Source organism: Magallana gigas, chromosome 6 (genome assembly GCF_963853765.1).
Source record: "Magallana gigas chromosome 6, xbMagGiga1.1, whole genome shotgun sequence".
In the NCBI taxonomy this organism is placed as follows: domain Eukaryota; kingdom Metazoa; phylum Mollusca; class Bivalvia; order Ostreida; family Ostreidae; genus Magallana; species Magallana gigas.
The window spans coordinates 5,672,617-5,697,274 of record NC_088858.1 but is presented as its reverse complement, the minus strand read 5'-3'; the positions used below and the strand labels follow the sequence as shown (position 1 = coordinate 5,697,274).

At 35.0% G+C, this 24,658-nt stretch overlaps 1 protein-coding gene across 1 annotated transcript in view; it reads right to left on the bottom strand.

The window, feature by feature from the left end:
- The window catches only part of LOC105328566 (kinetochore-associated protein 1), a 30,964-nt gene extending 6,571 nt beyond the window's left edge, over positions 1–24,393 (bottom strand). Inside the window, exons 1-46 of the mRNA XM_066088624.1 lie at positions 24,322–24,393; positions 23,845–23,984; positions 23,438–23,552; positions 23,208–23,323; positions 22,613–22,679; positions 21,508–21,594; positions 21,236–21,342; positions 20,770–20,857; positions 20,589–20,653; positions 20,263–20,372; positions 19,956–20,100; positions 19,390–19,427; positions 19,109–19,171; positions 18,922–18,997; positions 17,903–18,028; positions 17,480–17,569; positions 17,231–17,299; positions 17,036–17,097; positions 16,409–16,517; positions 15,653–15,796; positions 15,296–15,352; positions 14,968–15,084; positions 14,690–14,809; positions 14,387–14,530; positions 11,193–11,291; positions 10,905–11,008; positions 10,641–10,737; positions 10,406–10,546; positions 10,157–10,282; positions 9,986–10,061; positions 9,831–9,895; positions 9,611–9,706; positions 9,457–9,485; positions 9,029–9,130; positions 8,431–8,689; positions 8,165–8,321; positions 3,211–3,368; positions 2,741–2,845; positions 2,285–2,413; positions 2,042–2,158; positions 1,741–1,850; positions 1,439–1,616; positions 1,248–1,337; positions 562–657; positions 397–484; positions 110–168 (exon numbers count right to left, since the gene is read on the bottom strand). Of these exons, the coding sequence (XP_065944696.1) occupies positions 110–168; positions 397–484; positions 562–657; positions 1,248–1,337; positions 1,439–1,616; positions 1,741–1,850; positions 2,042–2,158; positions 2,285–2,413; positions 2,741–2,845; positions 3,211–3,368; positions 8,165–8,321; positions 8,431–8,689; positions 9,029–9,130; positions 9,457–9,485; positions 9,611–9,706; positions 9,831–9,895; positions 9,986–10,061; positions 10,157–10,282; positions 10,406–10,546; positions 10,641–10,737; positions 10,905–11,008; positions 11,193–11,291; positions 14,387–14,530; positions 14,690–14,809; positions 14,968–15,084; positions 15,296–15,352; positions 15,653–15,796; positions 16,409–16,517; positions 17,036–17,097; positions 17,231–17,299; positions 17,480–17,569; positions 17,903–18,028; positions 18,922–18,997; positions 19,109–19,171; positions 19,390–19,427; positions 19,956–20,100; positions 20,263–20,372; positions 20,589–20,653; positions 20,770–20,857; positions 21,236–21,342; positions 21,508–21,594; positions 22,613–22,679; positions 23,208–23,323; positions 23,438–23,552; positions 23,845–23,970 (4,722 nt within the window). The 5' untranslated portion in view covers positions 23,971–23,984; positions 24,322–24,393. The remainder of the gene's footprint in view (positions 1–109; positions 169–396; positions 485–561; positions 658–1,247; positions 1,338–1,438; positions 1,617–1,740; positions 1,851–2,041; positions 2,159–2,284; positions 2,414–2,740; positions 2,846–3,210; positions 3,369–8,164; positions 8,322–8,430; positions 8,690–9,028; positions 9,131–9,456; positions 9,486–9,610; positions 9,707–9,830; positions 9,896–9,985; positions 10,062–10,156; positions 10,283–10,405; positions 10,547–10,640; positions 10,738–10,904; positions 11,009–11,192; positions 11,292–14,386; positions 14,531–14,689; positions 14,810–14,967; positions 15,085–15,295; positions 15,353–15,652; positions 15,797–16,408; positions 16,518–17,035; positions 17,098–17,230; positions 17,300–17,479; positions 17,570–17,902; positions 18,029–18,921; positions 18,998–19,108; positions 19,172–19,389; positions 19,428–19,955; positions 20,101–20,262; positions 20,373–20,588; positions 20,654–20,769; positions 20,858–21,235; positions 21,343–21,507; positions 21,595–22,612; positions 22,680–23,207; positions 23,324–23,437; positions 23,553–23,844; positions 23,985–24,321) is intronic.
- Positions 24,394–24,658: the final 265 nt, after the last annotated feature.

Below are 24,658 nucleotides of genomic sequence, written 5' to 3'. Positions count from 1 at the left end.
ACGTACTTCATTAAACAGAACATATGTCAAATAAGATGGATATTTGAATCAACAAACACATGCTGCTACCCCCCCCCCCCCTCCAGCCATCACATGTATGAATACCTACATGCAGAAGAGGCGCTATGTTGAGCCAGGTGCCCACAGTCTCTTTTGTTAACTCAGGAGCTGCAATTCAAAACAATTAAAACATCTTTATAACATTGTTTAGCGGAGTTTAAATCTAAAGGGTTCAAGATTTCACAGGTTGTAAAATAAAATACAATATTATTGGATTGTACATTGAAATGAAAATTTTCTTGTTGCTGCGATACTGTATATAAGAAGTGTGCAAACTCATGTGCAAACTGTATACATTTAAATACATCAAAGCTGATTTTCAACAGGAAGTCTTACTGATAATTTTCCATGGTTCCCCACTCACAAGGGGATGAAATGGTAGGCGGGTTTTGCTGGCAGGTGGAAGAAAATCCATGATCTGAAGCTATCAAAATGAAACCGAATTATAATCTTTCCTATTCATAAAATGCTTTATAAAGCTAGAACAGTGGAGAGACTTACATCATCTCTGTTCTCCCCTGATCGGTACTGTAACTCGTACTTGGATGGCTCAGTCTTTCTCTTGTAGACTGTCAGGTAGTTCAATAGCAGCAAGACCTTAACAACCAAGATATAACTCACTGAGACAAAATTAAGTACCAGTGTATATACACATATACATGTACATGCAACTAACTTGGTATTTTGTTTTAATACTGTAACATCAAACTGCAAAAACAAGCTTTTAATTTAAAATTTAAATAATTGCTAACATATAAAAAAAATGACAAATCTTTTAAAACAAGAGATGTTTCTGAAACGCTTCTGAACCCCTCCCATGGAGACCTCTGCGAAGAAAATGAACAGAAACTGCAATAATAGGAATTTTTCTAGGTCCAAGGTCATAACTGTCAAAAAATTGATCGATTGTACCCAAAATCATTCTTGACCCAGATTTTTTTCTGATAACTCTTTATACCAGATTTCATTTCAGTATGTGCAACTTCTGTGATGAAAATGAACATAAACTGTTGGTGGACCGACCAACAAACAGACAGCAGCAAGCAATATGCCCTCTTTAATGCATAAATATCACACTCCCTGTCATAACTATTAAATTATACACACACATTTATAAGTACAAATAATATATTTCAATTTAAAGATATATTTTAAAAAATCTGTAAAAAAGCTCAAATTCTGTAAACCTTCTCTGGATGAATTTGGTTGATGTGAATTTCCAATCTCTGCATTTCATTCAACAGGAAAGCCAGGGTCTCATAGTCATAAGAATCAGTCTATCAGCCAAAAAAAAATTAATGGTAGATCAATCATCTTATCATATCAATCATTGATGAATTCAATAATCTTCTAAAAATCTGATCAGCAGTGCTCCTACCTTACTGTACATAGCCATCAACTTCTTCATCAGTCCATCCTTGGCACTGATTTCTCGAATAGCTATCCGAGCCTTGTCCAACTTGGACATTCCGTGCATCACAGTTTGAGATTCAGATGCACCAAACACATGGTCTAAATAAAGCATCAGGGCTTCATCCTCGTCCAAACGAAACTCTCTGATAATGAAAGAAAAATATCAAAATCTAATTATTTCAATCTTCATATATACTCAGAAGTTTTACATCATGTAAGTGCTAGCTTGAATTACAATTATATAAAATATAGAATAACACTGTGTACCTGCAGTAATCCTTAATAAGGGATACAGTGGCGGCCTCACACTGAACAAGCTGAGGGAGGAGCAGTCTCTTCTCACTGTCAGGGTTCCCAAACACTTCACTGAAGTTGATCTAAGACACAACAGAAAATTAACTAAATTCATGACATGTACAGTACAGTATGAGAGAGAGAGAGAGAGAGAGAGAGAGAGAGAGAGAGAGAGAGAGAGAGAGAGAGAGAGAGAGAGAGATTTATGAAAAAACTTTTTGTTATAATCTTGATATTTTTTTCTTCAAACCAATTTTATCAGGGATTTGCCTACCTTGATTTTGCTGAGCCTATGTCCCCAGCTCGCATTCTTTTTTAGTTTCTCAGACATCTCTATCACAGGAGCTTCCCTGTACAGCTGCCCAATCCTTATACCAACATTACCCATTGCCTGTAAAATGTATCAACATCTCATTATGCAGTTGTTATAAAAGTCATATGGTACAATATCAGCAAAAATGTAAAATATTAAAATTACAAGCAATATGGATTTGTTCACATGTACATTCTTTCTTACTTTCAGTTTCTTGTACTTGTGGCCCGAGGCTTTGATTAGGCTCATCATCATTTTGAGTCCCTCATTCTTTGGACGGTTGCTGAGCAAGGCTAGAGCTAGTGTGTGGTCTACTTCTTGACTGTTGAAAACCTACATGTTCAATTAATCACACAACTTTAAAACAGATTTCTTTGAATCCAGAAATAAATCAGCTAATTATACATCCTCATAGTACTGTGGTATCATCAATATTCGTTAAATACCAATTTTTGTGGATTTCGTTATTCAGTTGATCCACGAAATTAAGTGTTCATTGAAGTGCAATTGCTATTAACATTTTGTATTGATAGGGTCATTGGCCATGAATTTACGCATCCTTGAAACTGTGATTTTCACTTTATCCACGAAAATTGATACCCTTGAATATCAATGATATCACAGTATATAATTTAGAGAAGAATTCTCTCCCCTGTCTACCTTCATAAGTAGAGCGGAGGTGAACTCCTTGATGAAGGGAGAACTCTGTTGTATCATCTGCTTCAGGGCCTGATTCTCCTCAGCAGATGTGGGATTTGTAGAGTCCTGCACAAATAAAATAAAAGTTGCTAGATATGCATATATGCACAATGTGGGCTGATATGAATTGTGAAAGGGTTGAATGTCTACCGTGACACATAGAGAAAATAATGCATTTAAGTTAATAAAACACTAATGATGATAATGATGGCCTTCATTTACCATTGTTGATGAAACATTCTATAATTTACAATGGGTTTTTTTTTTTAAATATTCATGTAATAAATTTGTTATTCTATGTTATAATATATCTTGGAACAAACTGTCTCTTAAATAACAGGTATGCACATCTCATATTGTAATTATTTCACTTGCAGTGAAGATTATAGTGAGAAATTGTAAGTGCCATAAATTAAAATGGAGTAGCTCACCAGATCCTCTGTAACAGGAACTATCATTTCTTTGACCGTGAAGGTCATGTGAAGGGCAAACTGTAGGGCCAGGAGGTGGTGACTGTTGTCCTTGAGGTGTTGTAGGACAGGTAACACCGACTGCTTTAGGGCTACCAGGTCTGGTGGGTTCTCCATATCTGTAGCAGGGATGGGGTCAATTACAATGGAAAGTAATTAATTAAATTACAATTACTTGCCTAAATTCTTCAATTAAATTACCATTACCATTACAAGAGTTTTCAAAAGTAATTAATTAAATTACAATTACTTTGCAGATGTAATTAATTAAATTACAAATTACATTTGAAATTCATAAAAATTTAATAAAACTATGATTTATCTACAACACATAAACATTTAAGGAGGTATGTCTATAATGTGAATAAAATTTCGTCATAATCAAAATATTTTCACTGTTTTAGAATTTGCTAGATACTTCGGTAAGTAACAATTTTTGTAAAGAAAAAACATAAATTTGGTTTTATTGTTTATTTCAAAACTCAGGTACTGGTAGTCACAATATGGAAATGTCCCATACCACCTTAATATTCAATAAACATTTGAAAGTCATATTCCCTTACTACACCTATCATGTCAACTAAAGTATTTCCCGCATGCAAAACTATTAAATGAAAAATTTCTCCTTGGCATTTTTATACACTATTTTTTTTCTTTATAAATACAATGCCAAAGTACAGGTTAATCTCGGGTAGAGGGCAGACTATAATTGCTATCAAAACACAATTCACACCTGTTGTTCTCTACCTAATAATCAAATGTTTGCAATAAGGGAACACACCCTGTGGACATGTTTGGCATCTAAAACTTAAAACCCATTTGAAGCCATACATTTTAGCTTAATGTATTTTAGACTATCAATTACAAAGCATAACTTGATAGCTTATATAATTTAGATAACACTGATTTTGTTTTTAAATTAAACAGTGATTTTTGTTTAACTAATTCAATGATAATTGACACACTAATTATTCTAAAAAGAAGGAAAAAAAGTATTTTTTAAGAAAAAAGAGATCAAACAAATCATCAAATACATGTACTTAATTAAATTTGGGAAACTTATGATTAAATATTGAATTACTGAAAAATTTCATTCTGAAAAATATTTTGTATGATATATAGAATAATAGATTACTGCTTTTTAACTACTCTTCCTAACTTGATCTTGTACCATTGATAGTGTGGGGAACAATGTGTAGTTGATAGCTTCATATTTATATGTACACCAGTGTGTAATTGAAAGTAATTGGAATGTAATTGGAATGTAATTGGAATTACATGCCTTTTTTGAAAGTAATTAATTAAATTACCATTACATGTAATTGAAAATTTGGCCAATTACCCATTACACTCAATTACCATTACAAATTACCATTACCCCATCCCTGATCTGTAGTGTACAACAGTGACTAGAGATAGGATCACTACAGTAATACTGAATCATATCTGTAGTGTACAATAGTGATTAGAGATAGAATCACTACAGTAATACTGAATCATATCTGTAGTGTACAACGGTGACTAGAGATAGGATCACTTCAGTAATGCTGAATCATATCTGTAGTGTACAACAGTGACTAGAGATAGGATCACTACAGTAATGCTGAATCATATCTGTAGTGTACAACAGTGACTAGAGATAGAATCACTACAGTAATGCTGAATCATATCTGTAGAGTACAACAGTGACTAGAGATAAAATCACTACAGTAATGCTGAATCATATCTGTAGTGTACAACAGTGACTAGAGATAGAATCACTACAGTAATGCTGAATCATATCTGTAGTGTACAACAGTGACTAGAGATAGGATCACTACAGTAATGCTGAATCATATCTGTAGTGAACAACAGTGACTAGAGATAGGATCACTACAGTAATACTGAATCATATCTGTAGTGTACAACAGTGACTAGAGATAGGATCACTACAGTAATGCTGAATCATATCTGTAGTGTACAACAGTGACTAGAGATAGAATAACTACAGTAATGCTGAATCATATCTGTAGTGTACAACAGTGACTAGAGATAGGATCGCTACAGTAATGCTGAATCATCTGTTGTGTACAACAGTGACTAGAGATAGGATCACTACAGTAATGCTGAATCATATCTGTAGTGTACAACAGTGACTAGAGATAGGATCGCTACAGTAATACTGAATCATATCTGTAGTGTACAACAGTGACTAGAGATAGAATCGCTACAGTAATACTGAATCATATCTGTAGTGTACAACAGTGACTAGAGATAGAATAACTACAGTAATACTGAATCATATCTGTAGTGTACAACAGTGACTAGAGATAGGATCGCTACAGTAATACTGAATCATATCTGTAGTGTACAACAGTGACTAGAGATAGGATCGCTACAGTAATATTGAATCATATCTGTAGTGTACAACAGTGACTAGAGATAGAATCGCTACAGTAATACTGAATCATATCTGTAGTGTACAACAGTGACTAGAGATAGAATCGCTACAGTAATACTGAATCATATCTGTAGTGTACAACAGTGACTAGAGATAGAATAACTACAGTAATACTGAATCATATCTGTAGTGTACAACAGTGACTAGAGATAGGATCACTACAGTAATACTGAATCATATCTGTAGTGTACAACAGTGACTAGAGATGGAATCGCTACAGTAATACTGAATCATATCTGTAGTGTACAACAGTGACTAGAGATGGGATCGCTACAGTAATACTGAATCATATCTGTAGTGTACAACAGTGACTAGAGATAGAATCGCTACAGTAATACTGAATCATATCTGTAGTGTACAACAGTGACTAGAGATAGAATAACTACAGTAATACTGAATCATATCTGTAGTGTACAACAGTGACTAGAGATAGGATCGCTACAGTAATACTGAATCATATCTGTAGTGTACAATAGTGATTAGAGATAGGAACACTACAGTAATACTGAATCATATCTGTAGTGTACAACAGTGACTAGAGATAGGATCACTACAGTAATGCTGAATCATATCTGTAGTGTACAATAGTGATTAGAGATAGAATCACTACAGTAATGCTGAATCATATCTGTAGTGTACAACAGTGACTAGAGATAGGATCACTACAGTAATGCTGAATCATATCTGTAGTGTACAACAGTGACTAGAGATAGGATCACTACAGTAATACTGAATCATATCTGTAGTGTACAATAGTGATTAGAGATAGAATCACTACAGTAATGCTGAATCATCTGTAGTGTACAACAGTGACTAGAGATAGAATCACTACAGTAATAACAGTGAGTAGAGATAGAATCACTACAGTAATAACAATGACTAGAGATAGAATCACTACAGTAATACTGAATCATATCTGTAGTGTACAACAGTGACTAGAGATAGGATCACTACAGTAATGTTGAATCATATCTGTAGTGTACAATAGTGATTAGAGATAGAATCACTACAGTAATGCTGAATCATCTGTAGTGTACAACAGTGACTAGAGATAGAATCGCTACAGTAATACTGAATCATATCTGTAGTGTACAACAGTGACTAGAGATAGAATCATATCTGTAGTGTACAACAGTGACTAGAGATAGAATAACTACAGTAATACTGAATCATCTGTAGTATACAACAGTGACTAGAGATAGGATCACTACAGTAATACTGAATCATATCTGTAGTGTACAACAGTGACTAGAGATAGGATCGCTACAGTAATGCTGAATCATATCTGTAGTGTACAACAGTGACTAGAGATAGAATAACTACAGTAATACTGAATCATATCTGTAGTGTACAACAGTGACTAGAGATAGGATCGCTACAGTAATACTGAATCATATCTGTAGTGTACAACAGTGACTAGAGATAGAATCGCTACAGTAATACTGAATCATATCTGTAGTGTACAACAGTGACTAGAGATAGGATCACTACAGTAATACTGAATCATATCTGTAGTGTACAACAGTGATTAGAGATAGGAACACTACAGTAATACTGAATCATATCTGTAGTGTACAACAGTGATTAGAGATAGGAACACTACAGTAATACTGAATCATATCTGTAGTGTACAACAGTGATTAGAGATAGAATCACTACAGTAATGCTGAATCATATCTGTAGTGTACAACAGTGACTAGAGATAGGATCACTACAGTAATGCTGAATCATATCTGTAGTGTACAACAGTGACTAGAGATAGGATCACTACAGTAATACTGAATCATATCTGTAGTGTACAATAGTGATTAGAGATAGAATCACTACAGTAATGCTGAATCATCTGTAGTGTACAACAGTGACTAGAGATAGGATCACTACAGTAATACTGAATCATATCTGTAGTGTACAACAGTGACTAGAGATAGAATCACTACAGTAATAACAGTGAGTAGAGATAGAATCACTACAGTAATAACAATGACTAGAGATAGAATCACTACAGTAATACTGAATCATATCTGTAGTGTACAACAGTGACTAGAGATAGGATCACTACAGTAATACTGAATCATCTGTAGTGTACAACAGTGACTAGAGATAGGATCGCTACAGTAATACTGAATCATATCTGTAGTGTACAACAGTGACTAGAGATAGGATCACTACAGTAATACTGAATCATATCTGTAGTGTACAATAGTGATTAGAGATAGAATCACTACAGTAATACTGAATCATCTGTAGTATACAACAGTGACTAGAGATAGAATCGCTACAGTAATACTGAATCATATCTGTAGTGTACAACAGTGACTAGAGATAGAATAACTACAGTAATGCGGAATCATAAGGTGATTCCAGATAACTACTGCTAGTAACATAATTAGTAATTATATACTGATGACCCTTTATATGTGATCCCTAAGTCAAACATGGCGTCCTTTGGGATGAGAGGCAGTATACACTGATTACCTTTACGTGTGATTCCTGGGTCTGACATAACATATTTGGTGATGAGAGGCAGTACAAACTGGGAGTTCATCACCAGAGCCTCATCCTGGAATGAGTCATCAATCCTCCAGTTCCTGTCTACCATTGTACTGGGACCCGCCTCATCCCATATCTCATCCTACAATACAAGACAGCACAAACATTTATCATTTCTTTTAGTGAGTGAATTAAATTTGAGGCTTTTTGGTTGAATTTAATCCTCTTTAAATTTGAATCTGTTTAAGCACCTGGCAAGCACTGGCAGCCTCACACTGACTGTCCACAGACTTGCAGAGACTGGTCACTTTGCTGAGGGCCACTAGTCTGGGCAGGAGGGCGGGAGAGCACATAATGGTGGCCTGACACACCAGCTGGTGGATGATCAACGGAAGGCTGCGGAGGCTCTCCATCTTACTGCCCGACTCGGCCAGGATTCCCTGCAGCACTAGCGCCACGTCATAGAAAATCTCCGCTGTCTTCTCTGATGGGTCCGAGTTCAAAAGCTTCCTACAATAAATTTGTTAACTTCCTATTCTTTACAACCTTTTTAACTATAATGTCAAAATTCTAATCAACTTAACAACATTTATTCTGTAATGTGATTTATGCCATTTTCTCTGTCTCAAAATTACTGAAATTTTATTCTAAACACTTCTACTTCTGAATTCTTTTTGTCTTTATATACAGCAATGATAACAAACAAGAGTTACTAACACTACTTCTGTCAAAGAATCAAAAATCTTGTAGAGCTTATCTAGTGCTTCCTGTACAGATTTACACATGAATGGAACCTCTACACATGATAATACAGGTAAAATGCTTTATTAACATTTACATGTAGTATACCTGCAGATTTTAAGAGCATCCTTGATTTCTCCCCTTTTGGCAGCTTGCATGGTTAACTCTCCCTCCATCGCTATGCTGGACACTTGAAGAATTTCGGCTAATCTGTAATCAAAAAGAGTGTATATTTAGTACTATCTTGATTTTATCAAAAACATACATGTGAATCTCTTGCTCTTTTTTTTTAGGTGTAAATTCTGATTAAATGAATTCATGCAAATCATGGTACAGTAATACACGCTTATAACGAAATGCCAAGAACAGGCGATTTAACTTCGTTATAAAAGGTAATTCGTTATATTCATCAAGTCTACAACATGTAATTTTCTGGGAATGATAATCACTTCACTGTCAATTCATTATAACCATGTTCGCTATAACTGTTTTACTATAGTATAAATGAGTTTCAGCTAATAATTGGAGTCATATACCTGTATGCCTCTGCATAATTTCTGTTGTCCTATATAAAAACAAATTACAAAAAGTTATACATGATATTCAAGTGCATGTACAATTTTATTCATTAAAAGGATGGTAACAATGATTTTAGAACACAAAAAATCATGTCAGAGGTCTATGTTTAACCTTTCTGAAGAACTCCTTCATGAAGGTAACTAGGGTGTTTCGTCTGACATCTGGCTTCATGTACTGGTCAAGGGTCAGATAGATGGAGAACTGTTTCTGTGAGGAAACAAATACAATAATTATCTTCACATTGATTCATAGAAGGCACTGTTGAAGATACTTGTATCACCACCTGAATTTCTATTATTGCATGCATATATTCAGTATTTAGTTATCATACCAGTAAAGCATGAATATTGTTGAGTTGAAACAGCAAAATCTCCATTTCTTCTCCTTCAACACGATCTAAAAATTGTCAAAGATTAAAAATAAACAAATCATGTGTCCACTAGTGTCTATATACAGAATATGAGATATTACTTGAGGAAACTGGACCTTGAAACTTGTTCATTGTGAATTTGATCAGGTAAATCCCAGCTTCACACTGCAATTGTTTTCTGGAGAGGCACACCTGGAAATTACAAATAATTCATGCAGAATTTTTTTTTCAATTACACTTCAAATTTTTTAAGATATAACCTGCAAATAGGAAGTAAGTGAACTTACAGGTACGTTTTGTTGGAAGATGATGGGACACTTGAGGGACCTGGTGATAAAGCCTATCAGGGAGTGACAGATGGTCAAGGTCAGGTGGGCGGGGCACTGTCTTAGAAGGTTGATACACTCATGTAGCTGTCAATATATAATTACATTTAATATGAATCACCATGAGTAACAGAAAACACAAAACTGTAAAGAATCAAACACACATTTAGCATTTTCCCTGAATTTCATTGCACTGCATGAGGAACAAACCTGGTCTTTATGAATGAGGAGCATGCACTTGAAGAAATAGATTTCCTGCTCGAACTCTGTGTCTCCGTAGGCTTCCATCACACTGAGGGCATCCTGAACACAGTCAGGCTTGTCTTGTGACAGGATTTGCTTTATCAGGTTCTACATAATAAATATAAACATACAGATTTATCTGAAGGAAAAATAATGTATAATAAAAGAATTGTACTGAGATATTTCATATTTAGAAACCAACCCGACTGCACTGCTTGTCTGGTACCCTATTCACTCCATACTTAAGAACCAGTTTTCTAACAGTCACCATTTTGTATTGTTCTTGTATCTCTGTGGCTCTATAAAGTCAAAAAATATATATGTCAATGTAAACAAAAAGGGATTCAAATATTTGTACATCATATAAAAACATGACTTGCTTAAAAGCCTAAAGAAGTTCTTCTTAAAAGAAAACATGAAAGTTAGTAATGAAGAAATATTGTAGTGTTTCTCAGCAGATACTGACTTTGGGTGCTCCAGTTCCATGCCCTCCTGAATCAGTTTCTCAATCTGAGCAGATAGAGGGATGCGAGCCATCTTCATGGTCTCCATAATTGCTTCACACTTAGACTGTAACAAAGTACAACAAAAATGTATATACCAAAGTCGAACTAACCAACAATCTGCCAATCTATTCTGAACTAATTTCTCACCCTTTATGCCTATAGCTGACTTTTAATTTACCCTGCATTAAATCATTTGTTACACAGGATGGCCGCTATCCATTTAAATTAACCCTGCAGTGACTTCTTACCCTGGGATCTTTGATACACCCAATGACTGCTATCACTTTGGCTTCCCATGGAGCTTCACCATAGAAAGAGGTCAATCCCATACTTCTCTCTAACAAGTCCTAAGTGAAAAGACAGGGTTAATTTGTATATTAATATTAATAATAAAATGATATGTTTGAATGCAAGATCAAACTTATAAACTTTTCAAAAATTTAACTATCAAGCATGCTATAAAACAAGAGGCCCATGGGCCACATCGCTCACCTGAGGAACAATAGGTATGATAAAATCAGCTTAATGGAGTCTTATACAAACTATCAGGACAATGTACAATAATACATGTAGATCCTGTATAATTAAAAACCCTTTTTTCCTTTGAATATTCTTATGTTTATAATCATTAGTCCCTTTTCTAACAGGATGATTTTATAGTCATATCATATGTTGAGTATTGCAGTTCTCAAAAAGATCCTTAACAATATAATTTATATATGGGATATAAACGTACATCAAACTCTGAACCTTCTCGGGAGGGCCAAAGAATTGTCCTGGGGCCAAAGTCTTAACAAGTATGAAGAATCATCTGGCTGATTAGTTTCTGAGAAGATTTTTTGAAGATTTACCCTATATATTCCTTTGTTAAACTTTTACCCCCCCCCCCCCCCCATTGTGGCCCCACCCTACCCCTGGGGATCATGATTTTCACAACTTTGAATCTACACTACCTGAGGATGCTTTCACACAAGTGTCAGCTTTCCTGGCTGATTAGTTTCTGAGAAGAAGATTTTTTAAGATTTACTCTGTGTATTCCTATGTAAAACATCGACCTCCCATTGTGGCCCCACCCTACCTCCGGGGGTCATGATTTTCACAAATTTGAATCTACAGTACCTGAGGATGCTTCCACACAAGTTTCAGCTTTCCTTGCCGATTAGTTTCTGAGAAGAAGATTTTTAAAGATTTACTCTATATAATCATATGTTAAACTTCGACCCCCCCCCCCCCCCCATTGTGGCCCCATTCTACCCCAAGGGGTTATTATTTTAACAACTTTAAATCTACACTGCCTGAGGATGCTTCCGAACAAGTTTCAGCATTGCCGGCTGATTAGTTTCTGAGAAGAAGATTTATAAAGATTTACTCTATATACTCCTATGTTAAACTTCGATCCCCCATTGTGGTCCCACCCTACCCCCGGGGGTCATGATTTTCACAACTTTACATTTACACTACCTGAGAATGCATCCACACAAGTTTCAGCTTTCCTGGCTGATTAGTTTCTGAGAAGCAGATTTTTAAAGATTTACTCTATATATTCCTATGTAAAACTTCGACCCACCATTGTGGCCCCTCCGTACCCCAGGGGTAATGATTTTCACAACTTTGAATCTACACTACCTGACGATCCTTCCACACAAGTGTCAGCTTTCCTGGCCGATTAGTTTCTGAGAAGAAGATTTTTTAAGATTTACTCTATATATTCATGTTAAACTTCGACCCCCCATTGTGGCCCCACCCTACCCCCGGGGGTCATAATATTCACAACTTTGAATCTAGACTACCTGAGGATGCTTCCACACAAGTGTCAGCTTTCCTTGCCGATTAGTTTCTGAGAAGAAGATTTTTTAAGATTTACTCTATATATTCCTATGTAAAACTTCGATCCTTCATTGTGGCCCCACCCTACCTCCGGGGGTCATGAATTTCACAAATTTGTATCTACATTACCTGATGATGCTTTCACACAAGTTTCAGCTTTCCTGGCTGATTAGTTTCTGAGAAGAAGATTTTTAAAGATTTACTCTATATATTCCTATGTTAAACTTCGACCCCCCCATTGTGGCCCACCCTCAGGTGAGCTAAAAAGGTGTTAAGTTTACACTACAATAAGTTGTTAAAGTTGGTTTCTGGAAGAACAGACTTTGAAAATTTTCTTCATAAATATTGACATTTTTTTTACTTTTTTAATCTTTAGTTTTTAAGATCTGTGTACAAACATAGAATTGTGAGCAAATCTATGTATCTTGCTTATAATTCGAAGTTTAACACTCAAATATGGTTAGTAAAAAGAAATTGTAAACAATTAAACACAAGAAACATGCACTACATGTATAACAAATAAAGAACACAATTTATTTTTTCGAAATGAATCATATATATGATACATGTATATACCTACATATTTCCGTCAGCGATATCAAACTCTATTTAAACTGAATAAACTCGAGAAAATGCCGAGCATCTCAACAAAACCTATTGCATTAATCTTCCATTACGCAAAAGATAATGCCGAATTACCGATAGAATGAATTGTATTTTAGTACCCCTACATCAGATTTTGCTTAATTTGCGCAGGAAAACAGTTAACTGTTTGATTTACCGAAGTCTCTGTTTGATTTGATACGTAAAAATCACGAAATACAGACGATAGTTTCCAGGTTACAAAGCATAAATAATGAAAACGATACGAAAATCAGAACAAGCTAACACCAACGTCATGTGTGAAAACTGTCAACGCATTGAAATATTTAGCCTCAATTTACTTCACAAAATCGGCACCAATATATTTTGCATGTTTCAAAATTTCCCTTCATACGCGAACTGTTGCACAACAAGCAATTTCATCATAGTCCGATCGACCCTTTTTCGTACAATGTCATGGCTGCTTGAAACAAAGAACCTCGTTTTAGAAGTATGGAATCATTTTACTGGATGCCGAACCCGAAGCTATTAAACTGATTGAAACACGCCTTTCCTTTATTATTATTTTCGTAATAACTCAAATTTGAAACAGAATTACACCTTAATTTTTGCAATTTATATTTTCCTTCCCATAAGGATAATTTATGCTAAACTGCGTTGAATTTGCATCGGTAGTTCCTGAGAAGAAGATTTTTAAAAATGCACCCCCCTTTTTCTACAGTTTCAAGGTTTTCTCCGCTTTGAATGCAGATCGGACTTTTATTTCTGCAATTTATATTCGCCTTCCCATAAGGATGCTTTGTGCCAAATTTGGTTGAAATTGGATAAGCGGTTTTAGAGAAGAAGTTCAAAATGTAAAAAGTTTACAGACGGACAGACGGACGGACGGACAGACGGACGGACAGACGGACGACGGACAAAATGTGATCAGAATAGCTCACTTGAGCTTTCAGCTCAGGTGAGCTAAAAACTGCATGATCATGAAATAACCAGATGTAGAAAGAGAGAGAACCTTGACATATTTGGTGAAGACGACATCCTCCTTCAAGTGATGTTCCTTCATATAGGGTCTGATCTGCTGGGTCAGGCGAGTCTGAATCACCTCCAACGCAACCACATTGTCCAGCATTCTGAAGGTTACTGACTCAGTCGTTTCCTTAAAAATACAATTATATTTTTTATCACTTCCACATCTGCATCTTATCTATTACTAGTATCATTTACAACCTAAGATGTGTACATGAATATATTTACAAAATAGTATGAACCAGCTGAATGAAAAGTAATATGTTTAGAATATAACCGAGATACTCACAGCTAGGAACTGTCCAAAGGTTAAGTAGCACTTGTATTTGTGGTGGAGATCGTGCAGGTGCTGAAGGTTTGTAATCAGTTTCTTGACAGGCTCTAACACTGCTGAAATGTTGATCTTCATCTATGTAGAAAAGAAAAAAAAACCATTGTAGATTAATGAGATCATCCTGAACTTGTGAATACAAACAAACATGTAATGTAAAATGTATAATTTTCAAACTACATTGTAAGGTACAGTATAGTACTCTAACATCTGATTAGATCTCCTCAATCACTAACCTTACTGACTAGGTCAGACTGGTCACATCTATCCTCAGTATAATTGATCTCCAGGGACTGACACAGACAGTGGTAGATGGACCGCATCAATTCCAGACTGTTTATAGGCCAGGCACTCTGTAATGTTCAAGTTTTACACTTTTATTTACCATACATCCAATGGCCACAGATAACCATAGGAGTGGTGTGGTAGTGTTTTCCCTATTAGGGGACATTAAAATTGGAAAAGACCGTTTCTTTGTCAAGTCTATTTATATGAAGAGCACATAACATATTCAGTAAGCATTTCGTTTTAACTATGTATACAGCAGTCTACAAATATGCATACCTTCTCCATCAATTCCAGATTGGTGGCTTTTCTGATCACCCAGGTAATTAAACTTTCCTGAAAAAATGAGAAAATAAGAAATACTGAATACAACATGTATATTGATTATATTAAGAAACTACATGTACATGTATGAACATTAGTTTATTAGACATCTTTTCTGTTAAATTGGAATCACCACATTTGTTTAAAGGCACCATTCGCATGATTTTTTTTTCTTTCACTTTCTCTACTACAACAAAATCTGTTAAGGACTATTCCCTTCTTCTTAAATCAAATTCCTCCTTAAATTCCACCTTTATCTATAAACAATGGACTGTTTATAAAGCCTGACAAACACTAAAAATGCTGTCTTACCAGTTTCTCTGGAATGATCCTGATAATGTAGGGGATGATGCTCTCCTTCAGAATTCCCAGTATCTCCACAGCTCGGACTTTCTCTGGTATGTAGGACAAGAAAGCATCCACCACACTGGGTTTCATCACTCTCTCCCACTCGGCCTGCAAACACAGATATATCAATTCCACACCACATTTTTAAAATTACAGTGTCATTCATAAACTCATTACATACATGTATGTACAAGTATACGATACCTGATGCTGTACCCATATAGCAAATCTTACATTAATACTGTATGTGATGCTGTACCCATATGGTGAGTCCTACATTAATAGTGTATGCGATGCTGTACCCATATGGTGAGTCCTACATATATACTGTACCTGATGCTGTACCCATATGGTGAGTCCTACATATATACTGTATCTGATGCTGTACCCATATGGCGAGTCCTTTATTAATACTGTACCTGATACTGTACCCATATGGTGAGTCCTGCATTAATACTGTACCTGATGCTGTACCCATATGGTGAGTCCTACATTAATACTGAACCTGATGCTGTACCCATATGGTGAGTCCTACATATATACTGTACCTGATGCTGTACCCATATGGTGAGTCCTACATATATACTGTACCTGAAACTGTACCCATATGGTGAGTCCTACATTAATACTGTACCTGATGCTGTACCCATATGGCGAGTCCTACATTAATACTGTACCTGATGTTGAACCCATATTGTGAATCCTACATTAATACTGTACCTGATGCTGTACCCATATGGCGAGTCCTACACTCAGGTTCCCCATTCTCATGCTGTGGAGAGCCTCCTGGAGAAGATCTGCCTTTCTGAAGTGTTCCCAGTTATCAGCACTATACAGGCAAACAAAGCTCTTTGTTAGTCATATTAGAGAGGTTGATATTTAAAACGTGTACAGGTACGCTAGGGGAATCACCTAAATTATTTGCGTATTACGTCATCAGTTTTTGTGACGACATGGTTTCTACACGTTCTATAAACTTGTAGAGTGTCGTCTACACGTAAGTACAAACGTGTAGCTTTTTACAACAAATAAACTCTTATTGATGTGGGAATGTATTCTTGTGATACATTATATAGATTTTTAAACTTCATTTGCATGAAAATTGATAAGAAATCTACCATTTATTTGGAATTAACTAAATAAATTCATGTCACAAAACTGCGTCGATTTACGTACACATTTGTATCCTACAAGTTAAGAAATCTCAACTGATAAATGACAAAAACGTGTACGTGTAGTTTTAATACACGTACGCGTACCCGTAAACGTTTAAAATCTCAACCTCTCTATTAATAGGAAAAGCTAAATGTTCATGCAATGGTCTGTAATCTTGTGAATACACTATACCTGTACTGGGCCGTGCCATAGGCCATGTGATAGGTGTTCAACCTTCGAGAAATTTCATTCAGCTAAGAGAAAGAAAAAAAACAGTGACTGTTTTTTATGTTTCCTATTCACAAATATACATGTTCATACACATTCATAAATTGTCAAAATTTTCAGCAAATATTTTGAATTTATCTTAAAATTGTTGTACCTTACCTTAGCAAGCAGACTGTGTTGTTTGTTCTTTGCTTTGGCTTCTGTATTTTTTTCTGAAAACTCCATTAACTAAAGGTACACAAATAATACCAAAACTAACTTTCACAGCAAGAATGACATTCAGATGCAGTAAAGATTTTGTAAACTCATCAGGAAACACCATTTAGTTGGTACTGTTATAGTTTTGGCCGAGAGACTCTACACAAAATGTAAGGAATTCGACACTAAGATTTGCAGTAAGACACTTACCATTTTCCTGCAGTGCTCCAACATCTGTTGTGTGAGTGCTAGAGTTGGAAGGGCAGAGTTCATGCAGTTCTCCAGCAGCTCTAACTCATCCTAGGATAGACATAATTATACAACTGAGGAGTCACTGTAAGCTCTGTATAACTAAGTGTTTGACAAAAGACAAAAACAAATCCTTTTACATGTATATGTACTTTTTCACATGTAACAGTTCTTTATAACACCGTCTTGTACTTTTGATACAGTATGTGCATTGTATATACATGCACATGTACTTTAAATTTAAGATATATTTACATTTTTACAAACTGATCCAATGAACACAAATGAAGTTGTTTTAGAACACCAGACAGTCAACAAAAATGTATGTGTACACATCTCCTGGTTGCAGTTTTCTAAGTTTAACACATTTACTCTGACATGTACCTTGACAAACTGCAGACATTCCCAGAGCTGTTCTATCATCAGGCTGACATCACTGTCAGAGTGTTTCTTCACATTCCAGGGAGACAACTGCTCCAGGAGGTAGTTCACCTTAACTTTGTACACCATCTACAAATGTAAAACAGTAAAAAAAGTCAATACATGTAAATTGTCAACATATCAGAATATGATATAAAGTGATAACAGAAGATCAAGTAAATTGAACATGCATATTGATGAAAAATCAACAAATTGAAACACCTTTTTCCAGACTGTACATATATATATTCATAAATCAAAGTACTGAAGTACTGATGGGAGTTGATTTTATCCATTATTGATTATTTTAAAATCAACGATATGTTATTTTGCATGGCAAGTAGTTTCCTATATGTATTTGAATTACGCACATTTTTTTTAATATGAGTTCTCCCACAGGAATTTCGTGAAAACCCAATATGAATCATGTTGTGTAATATTCAAAGAATTATTCCATCAAACTACGTATCAGTAATCGATATAGTTATGAGAAATTGTATGGACCCAAGCAAAATTGATCTCTAGTCTCATTCAATCAGACTCTCAGTTGTCTCCGTTAATCTCCGACAAGCAAGAGAGACTCTCTGCTTGTCAGAGATTTACGGAGACAGCCGAGCGTCTGGTTGAATGAGACTATATTGAACTTTGGCGTAAAAATACATATAATGTACGACTTCCAAAAATATCAAAATTATCCATACCATTTAAAATCTGACTTTTTACAAGGTACCAATAGATAAGTGTCCTTGAAAAACAATGCTTAAGAACTCATTACATCGAATTTATCGATTAGAACTATATATTGTCAGCGGTGTGTTGATTTGTGCTTAGGTCCAAACACTGTTTCACTTTCGGTTTGCCCGAGTAACTGCATAGGAGAGTTGATTAAAATCAACTCCCAAAAACTCTAGGTACAGCACAATTAATCACTAGCATCATTTAATAATGCACATTGATACAAGGAAAGACTAAAGTAAGCATACATTGATCTCCAGATGATACATCTTGGCAAACATCACAGCCTCCTCAAACTTCTTCTTGGAGAGAATACGGTAAAGTCTGAAAAATCATTTCCCCTTAAATCAATAAAAAAATTTACCTTGTAACTTGTGGTCATAAAAATTTTAATAAAAATTGAGCCATAAACACCACTTGTTAGTGGAGAAATACCTAGTTTCTGGATTGGTTTCCGTCAAACAGCGAAACCTGACCGTGGACACAGACCTAGGACAGCTAAAACATAATCAAGTTTGAGTATTAACATCTATCAAAAACATTAAACTACCTATTAATTGCATGGACAGAACTGAACATTAATAGGAATATACTGGAGCAGGTCTCCTCTAAGACTGTAAATATAGTACATGCTCATAGATTCTAATTATAAGAATAAAATACTTCTGCAGATGTCGCAAGATAAAAATACAAATAATTCAATAAAAGAAACTTACGTCTCATCAGGACAGCACTCGACTACAAATATATTGTCCTGAAATGGTAAACAGTACACATGTAAACATACAACATTGGGGACTGAACAGTCTGTACAAGTATGCTAGCAATGTACATGTACATACTGTACACAAAATCAACACTTACTTACCATCAGAAAAATCAATCTAAGAACAAACACCATTACTAAACTTTGACAAGGAAATGTTTTAGTGTGTACGGTACATGAGTGTTTTAGTGTGTACGTTACATGAGTGTTTTAGTGTGTACGGTACATGAGTGTTTTAGTGTGTACGTTACATGAGTGTTTTAGCGTGTACGTTACATGAGTGTTTTAGCGTGTACGGTACATGAGTGTTTTAGTGTGTACGGTACATGAGTGTTTTAGTGTGTACGTTACATGAGTGTTTTAGTGTGTACGGTACATGAGTGTTTTAGTGTGTACGGTACATGAGTGTTTTAGTGTGTACGGTACATGAGTGTTTTAGTGTGTACGGTACATGAGTGTTTTAGTGTGTACGGTACATGAGTGTTTTAGTGTGTACGGTACATGAGACAAGATTACCTGCAGTGGCAGACACTCGGAGATGAAGCACGGAGCATTGAGCTGAAGATTGTAAATACTCTCAAAACCAGGCAGGCTTTGTATCATCAGGGTGCTCCGTCCCTCCATGGATGTCGTGATCAGTGCCAATCTCATTTCCTGTAAACTACAGAAAAGGAAATGATCTTAAATTTGTCTCTCTTTCATATTTAAAACAAAGAAAAGAGTTTTGATATCAAAAGGTAAATTGACAATCCATCTGAAGAGGGAAGAAAAATCTGAATTCACAGCTTAGTTTAAATATCTTCATGAAGAAAAGAAGTTTTACCCTTGATTTTGAACCTCCCTGGTTTCCAGTAGCTGAAATTCTTTAACTTTGACCTCTGTCCATTGTTTCATAATAAACCAGGCCTGAGTATTCCAAAGACATAGATTGTTCTACAACACAAAAACCCCATACACTGTTTAACATGGACAAATCATTCTACACCAAACACAGAAACCATCAATTACAGGGACAAGGTATCATTATCTATGTGCAGATGGTAACATGTTTTCTATTACAGTGTATAGAACTCATTGCTAACAAGTCATACAGATATGAATGTGTATATTTATTAGTTTTCAATTCTAAAGAAAAATAAGAAAAAAAACCTGAGAATCCAATGAAAAAAAGAAATTTCCATCACTGGTGACTTTCCCTTGAGTGATTCCAGATGCTGAAAAGTAAAAAAACAAATTCATTTAGCATGCAAAAGAAACTTTAAATGCATTCAACATAAAATTCAATTCGATATCACTCTGTGCACATGTAAAGATATCAAACTTGTATTACCTGAGATAAGGAAATCACCAACTTCCTCTATCAGAACTGACTGTCCATCCTCCCATTCCCACACCCCTAGAATACTATCCCCGCTTCCCTGTCAATCAAAGATCAGTCCAGTCCAGATCAATACCAGTGATTCATATACATACGATACCAGGTAGGTATGAAATGTACATGTACATACATTACTATGTATTTAGTGTTTTTCACAAACACAGCATCTCGGGTCAAGATTCACAGCCTAGGACTCGACAGAGGCTCATCCTAGACTGTGAATCTTGTTCCTCGGTGGAATTTCACTATCCCACACTCGTAATAATGAATGATTCCAACAATACCATATATATATATATATTGATATACAATGTAAATATATTACTTTGTACTTGGTGCTATTTCATTTCATATATCACTGTGTACAATATACCTGTACATGTACATATATAAATAACATCAGGTTCTTTGGAATTACCATCGTGATAAAGCTGTCATCCAGGCACACTAGGTCTGTTACTGAGGAATGGAGGTCATCCACTTTGGTGGAAATTAATTTTTCCTTTAACACAGCTTTGATTCCATCTAAAAGAGTACAAGATTACTGCATCTTTATAAGTATTTGGTCTTGGGGCATGGTGAATAATGTTTAAATGTTTCTGTAATCAAAATTGTTTTAATTCAAATTGGACTTCATACAAATTAAATTACCGGTAATCCATTAAAACATCAATAAATTTTTTTCCCTACCTCCACCAGCCAAGAAAGTTTCTTTATTGAAGTTTCTCAATATCTTCATATCTCCATTTGTTGTCAACACAAATAAATTGTATAGACCTATTAAATACATATAAAATGTTTCGATTGAATCAGACATATGAGACATAATTCAGTTTACTACTCTCACACATGTCAACCTGCAGTGATGAAAAAGAGGTAGATTTTGAACAGAAAAGTGGTAGCATTGCGCGTGGCCTTTTTCATGTATATTTCAAAGCACAGATTTTTATGTACTACATATGTAGTAAGGGTTTCTGATGAGTAAATAAAGTTTTCAACAAGTAACTAAAATATAAATGAATTTTGAAATTTAGTATTATCAGTTCACACAATAAAAAATTATATCATCATATAAATTACCAGTAAGCTATTTTTCTTTTTTTTGGAAGAAAAAATATATGAATGCAAAGACTTCAACAATTGCCTTTGTTCAGAAAAAATAGGTCAAGTTGACAAAATTTAACAAATAAGAGAAGTAAGAACTAGTAGGAAATCATATATTTTTTTTCAATATCAAAACAATGTTTACATGCTTATCACAAATCATGCACCATTGCAATAAACTGCAAGTCAAGTTTACTGTTATGGCCAAGTAAAAAGATATATTCAGTCATCATTAAAGCCGTGTGTGGAATTGCAGAGCTTCTTTTTCTTTGGTGAAGATAATATTGACATGTCTTCTAACTAATCTTGTAACAGGAAGTGGCTTCTTTCATCGCTCGATGTAAAACACATGCTTGAAAACTTGTCATTCACAGGACATAATAAAACATTTGTGTGCTTCCGATTCAAAGTCGCATTAATTTTAAACCCGACGAGATTTTTTTACCACAATGGCTTCCAAAATGGCTATCTATCAAAACAAGGAACACAGTTTGAAGAAAAGCAGTAGATTTTTAAATTAAAGTGGTAGGCAGAAAACAGAGCTAAAAAGCAGTAGACTTCCAAATAAAACGGTAGAGTTAACATGTATGCTACTGTTGACATCTCTACTTTCATTAATAATAACCTTAGAATACATGTACATATTTATGTACTACTTTTGTTTACACAAAATACAAAGATTTCACAGTACCTTCTTTGGCAGTAAAACACTTGATTCTGCTAAATGAATTTCCTACTCGATTTGGAGGTGTAACAATCTGCAAATATGGGAAAACCATATTATTCTGTATTGTTTTACTGTGTCTCCATTTTATTTCAAGTTTAAATGGACAAAGAAAACGAACATGTTTAGGCACTTATACATGCATGTAAACAAGTAGGTAAAAGTGTGTTGGAAGAATTTCTTAATATGGAAAGAAATATTTTACAAGAAATGATATGTCTCTGTGATTGCTTTACCATTGTAAAACATTCAATTCAACAAATGCTGTACATGGTCTCACAATGAGATGCTGACACAGGTTTGGTAGTGTCATAATGAACAAGTATTTGATTTTTTCAAACATTACACACAATATCATAGGATCAGATGCCTTGAAAAAAGGAGCAAACAAAGCAATGTCGGTGATAGTTTATTTTTCTATGTATTATGTCATAAAACCCTTTTCAAATAAGCTTATACTGGTTTATATACTTCAAGAATGTGTACATACATGTACATGAGAGATGTGTGTATAAATATACATGTACATATACATGGAAGTAGTTCAGAAATGTGTACATACATGAGAAAAAATCACTTGTGAAGATTCTGTATCCAGAATGTGGAGTCTTCCAGAGGAATCTCCTAAAACCATTATCTGGCCATCAGGACTAAGGGTCAGCTCCTCAATGACAGCATCTGTGTAGAAATTACAGTACAGGATCAGCAAGTGTCCTTAAAATAGCAACCACATCTATGTAAAAAATCACAAAACAGAATGAGATACGTGTACATTGGATTGAATTTTCTTACCATAAGCCAGTGTGGTAGCATGCTGGAAATCAGTAAAGACCGAGACATGTCGGTCTACAGACAGACAGGCCAGCTCTCCAATCACAGAACTTACAATGTGGGGCACACTAGATTCCTGAAAGTCACAGGGAAATTTGTATATAATTAAACTATTCCAACAATGAATGTCCTTGAAATCTTCAAGAAGTTGTGTATCACTTTGTCTGCATTTTATACAACTACCATTTAAAAATGGAAAAATATATCTGTATTTGCTTACTCATCTTCATTGTTTTAATGTTATTATTAACCAGGCTAAAATTCCTTTTGTATGAAACTTGGTAAAATGAAACCCAGGGTTATCATCACTCAGTCAATGGGGTCAACCCCTTAACGGAAGAAGAAGACACAAATAGTTCCTTATCTACCTTGTCTTGAGACGAAATTGTTGCGAGTGTGTCGATTTGATACAGTGCTGAACCTGACTCCTCCCTGGGTCCAAAATTCACAGTTTCCTCACCCCCAAAGTCTGAGCTGACAATATCCCACGGCATCTTCAACAAGATTGCTGCAATGAAGACATCATCATGTAAGTTGAAATTTTAGAAGGAGTATAATGTAGTCATTTAGGCTTAAAATGGACTGAGGAATCAATTTATTGGCATAAAAAGCTAAATAAGTCATAACACTACGTTCTCTGTTACAATATGACAAGTGTAAGTTCTGTCAGGGCAGGGACGTATATACGTATATACGTCCCTGGTGAGGGTCACAAGATGATCGAGGAAATGTAACACAGGAGAATGTTCGGTTTTAAACAAGAATCAATTCGTTATATCACGCAAAACATCAAAAAGAAAAGAAAAGAAAAAACAACAAAAACAAAACAAAAAAATTGGCCTTACCTGGCCTGGATGTGGTCTGTCAAAAATGAAATCCGCGCGCTTTTTTGTCGAAAAGTTTATTAGCCCAAAAAGACCCAGAAGGATATTTTCATCAAAGTGAGTGCGTTAAAATGTATTTTATTTGTATATACTTATGTACTTTGTATTATTTGTGCTTTTACATAATGTATATGTATAATTAAAAAAATACAAACGATAACTTTTTTCAAATATAAACGCAAAATATTAACTTTTTCTTTAACGCCAAGTAAAAAAGTATTTTGAACATTATATTTATTAAATCTAACCTTTACAATGTGACCTTTTTATGACTGTAGTTATCAACAACTTTCATTCC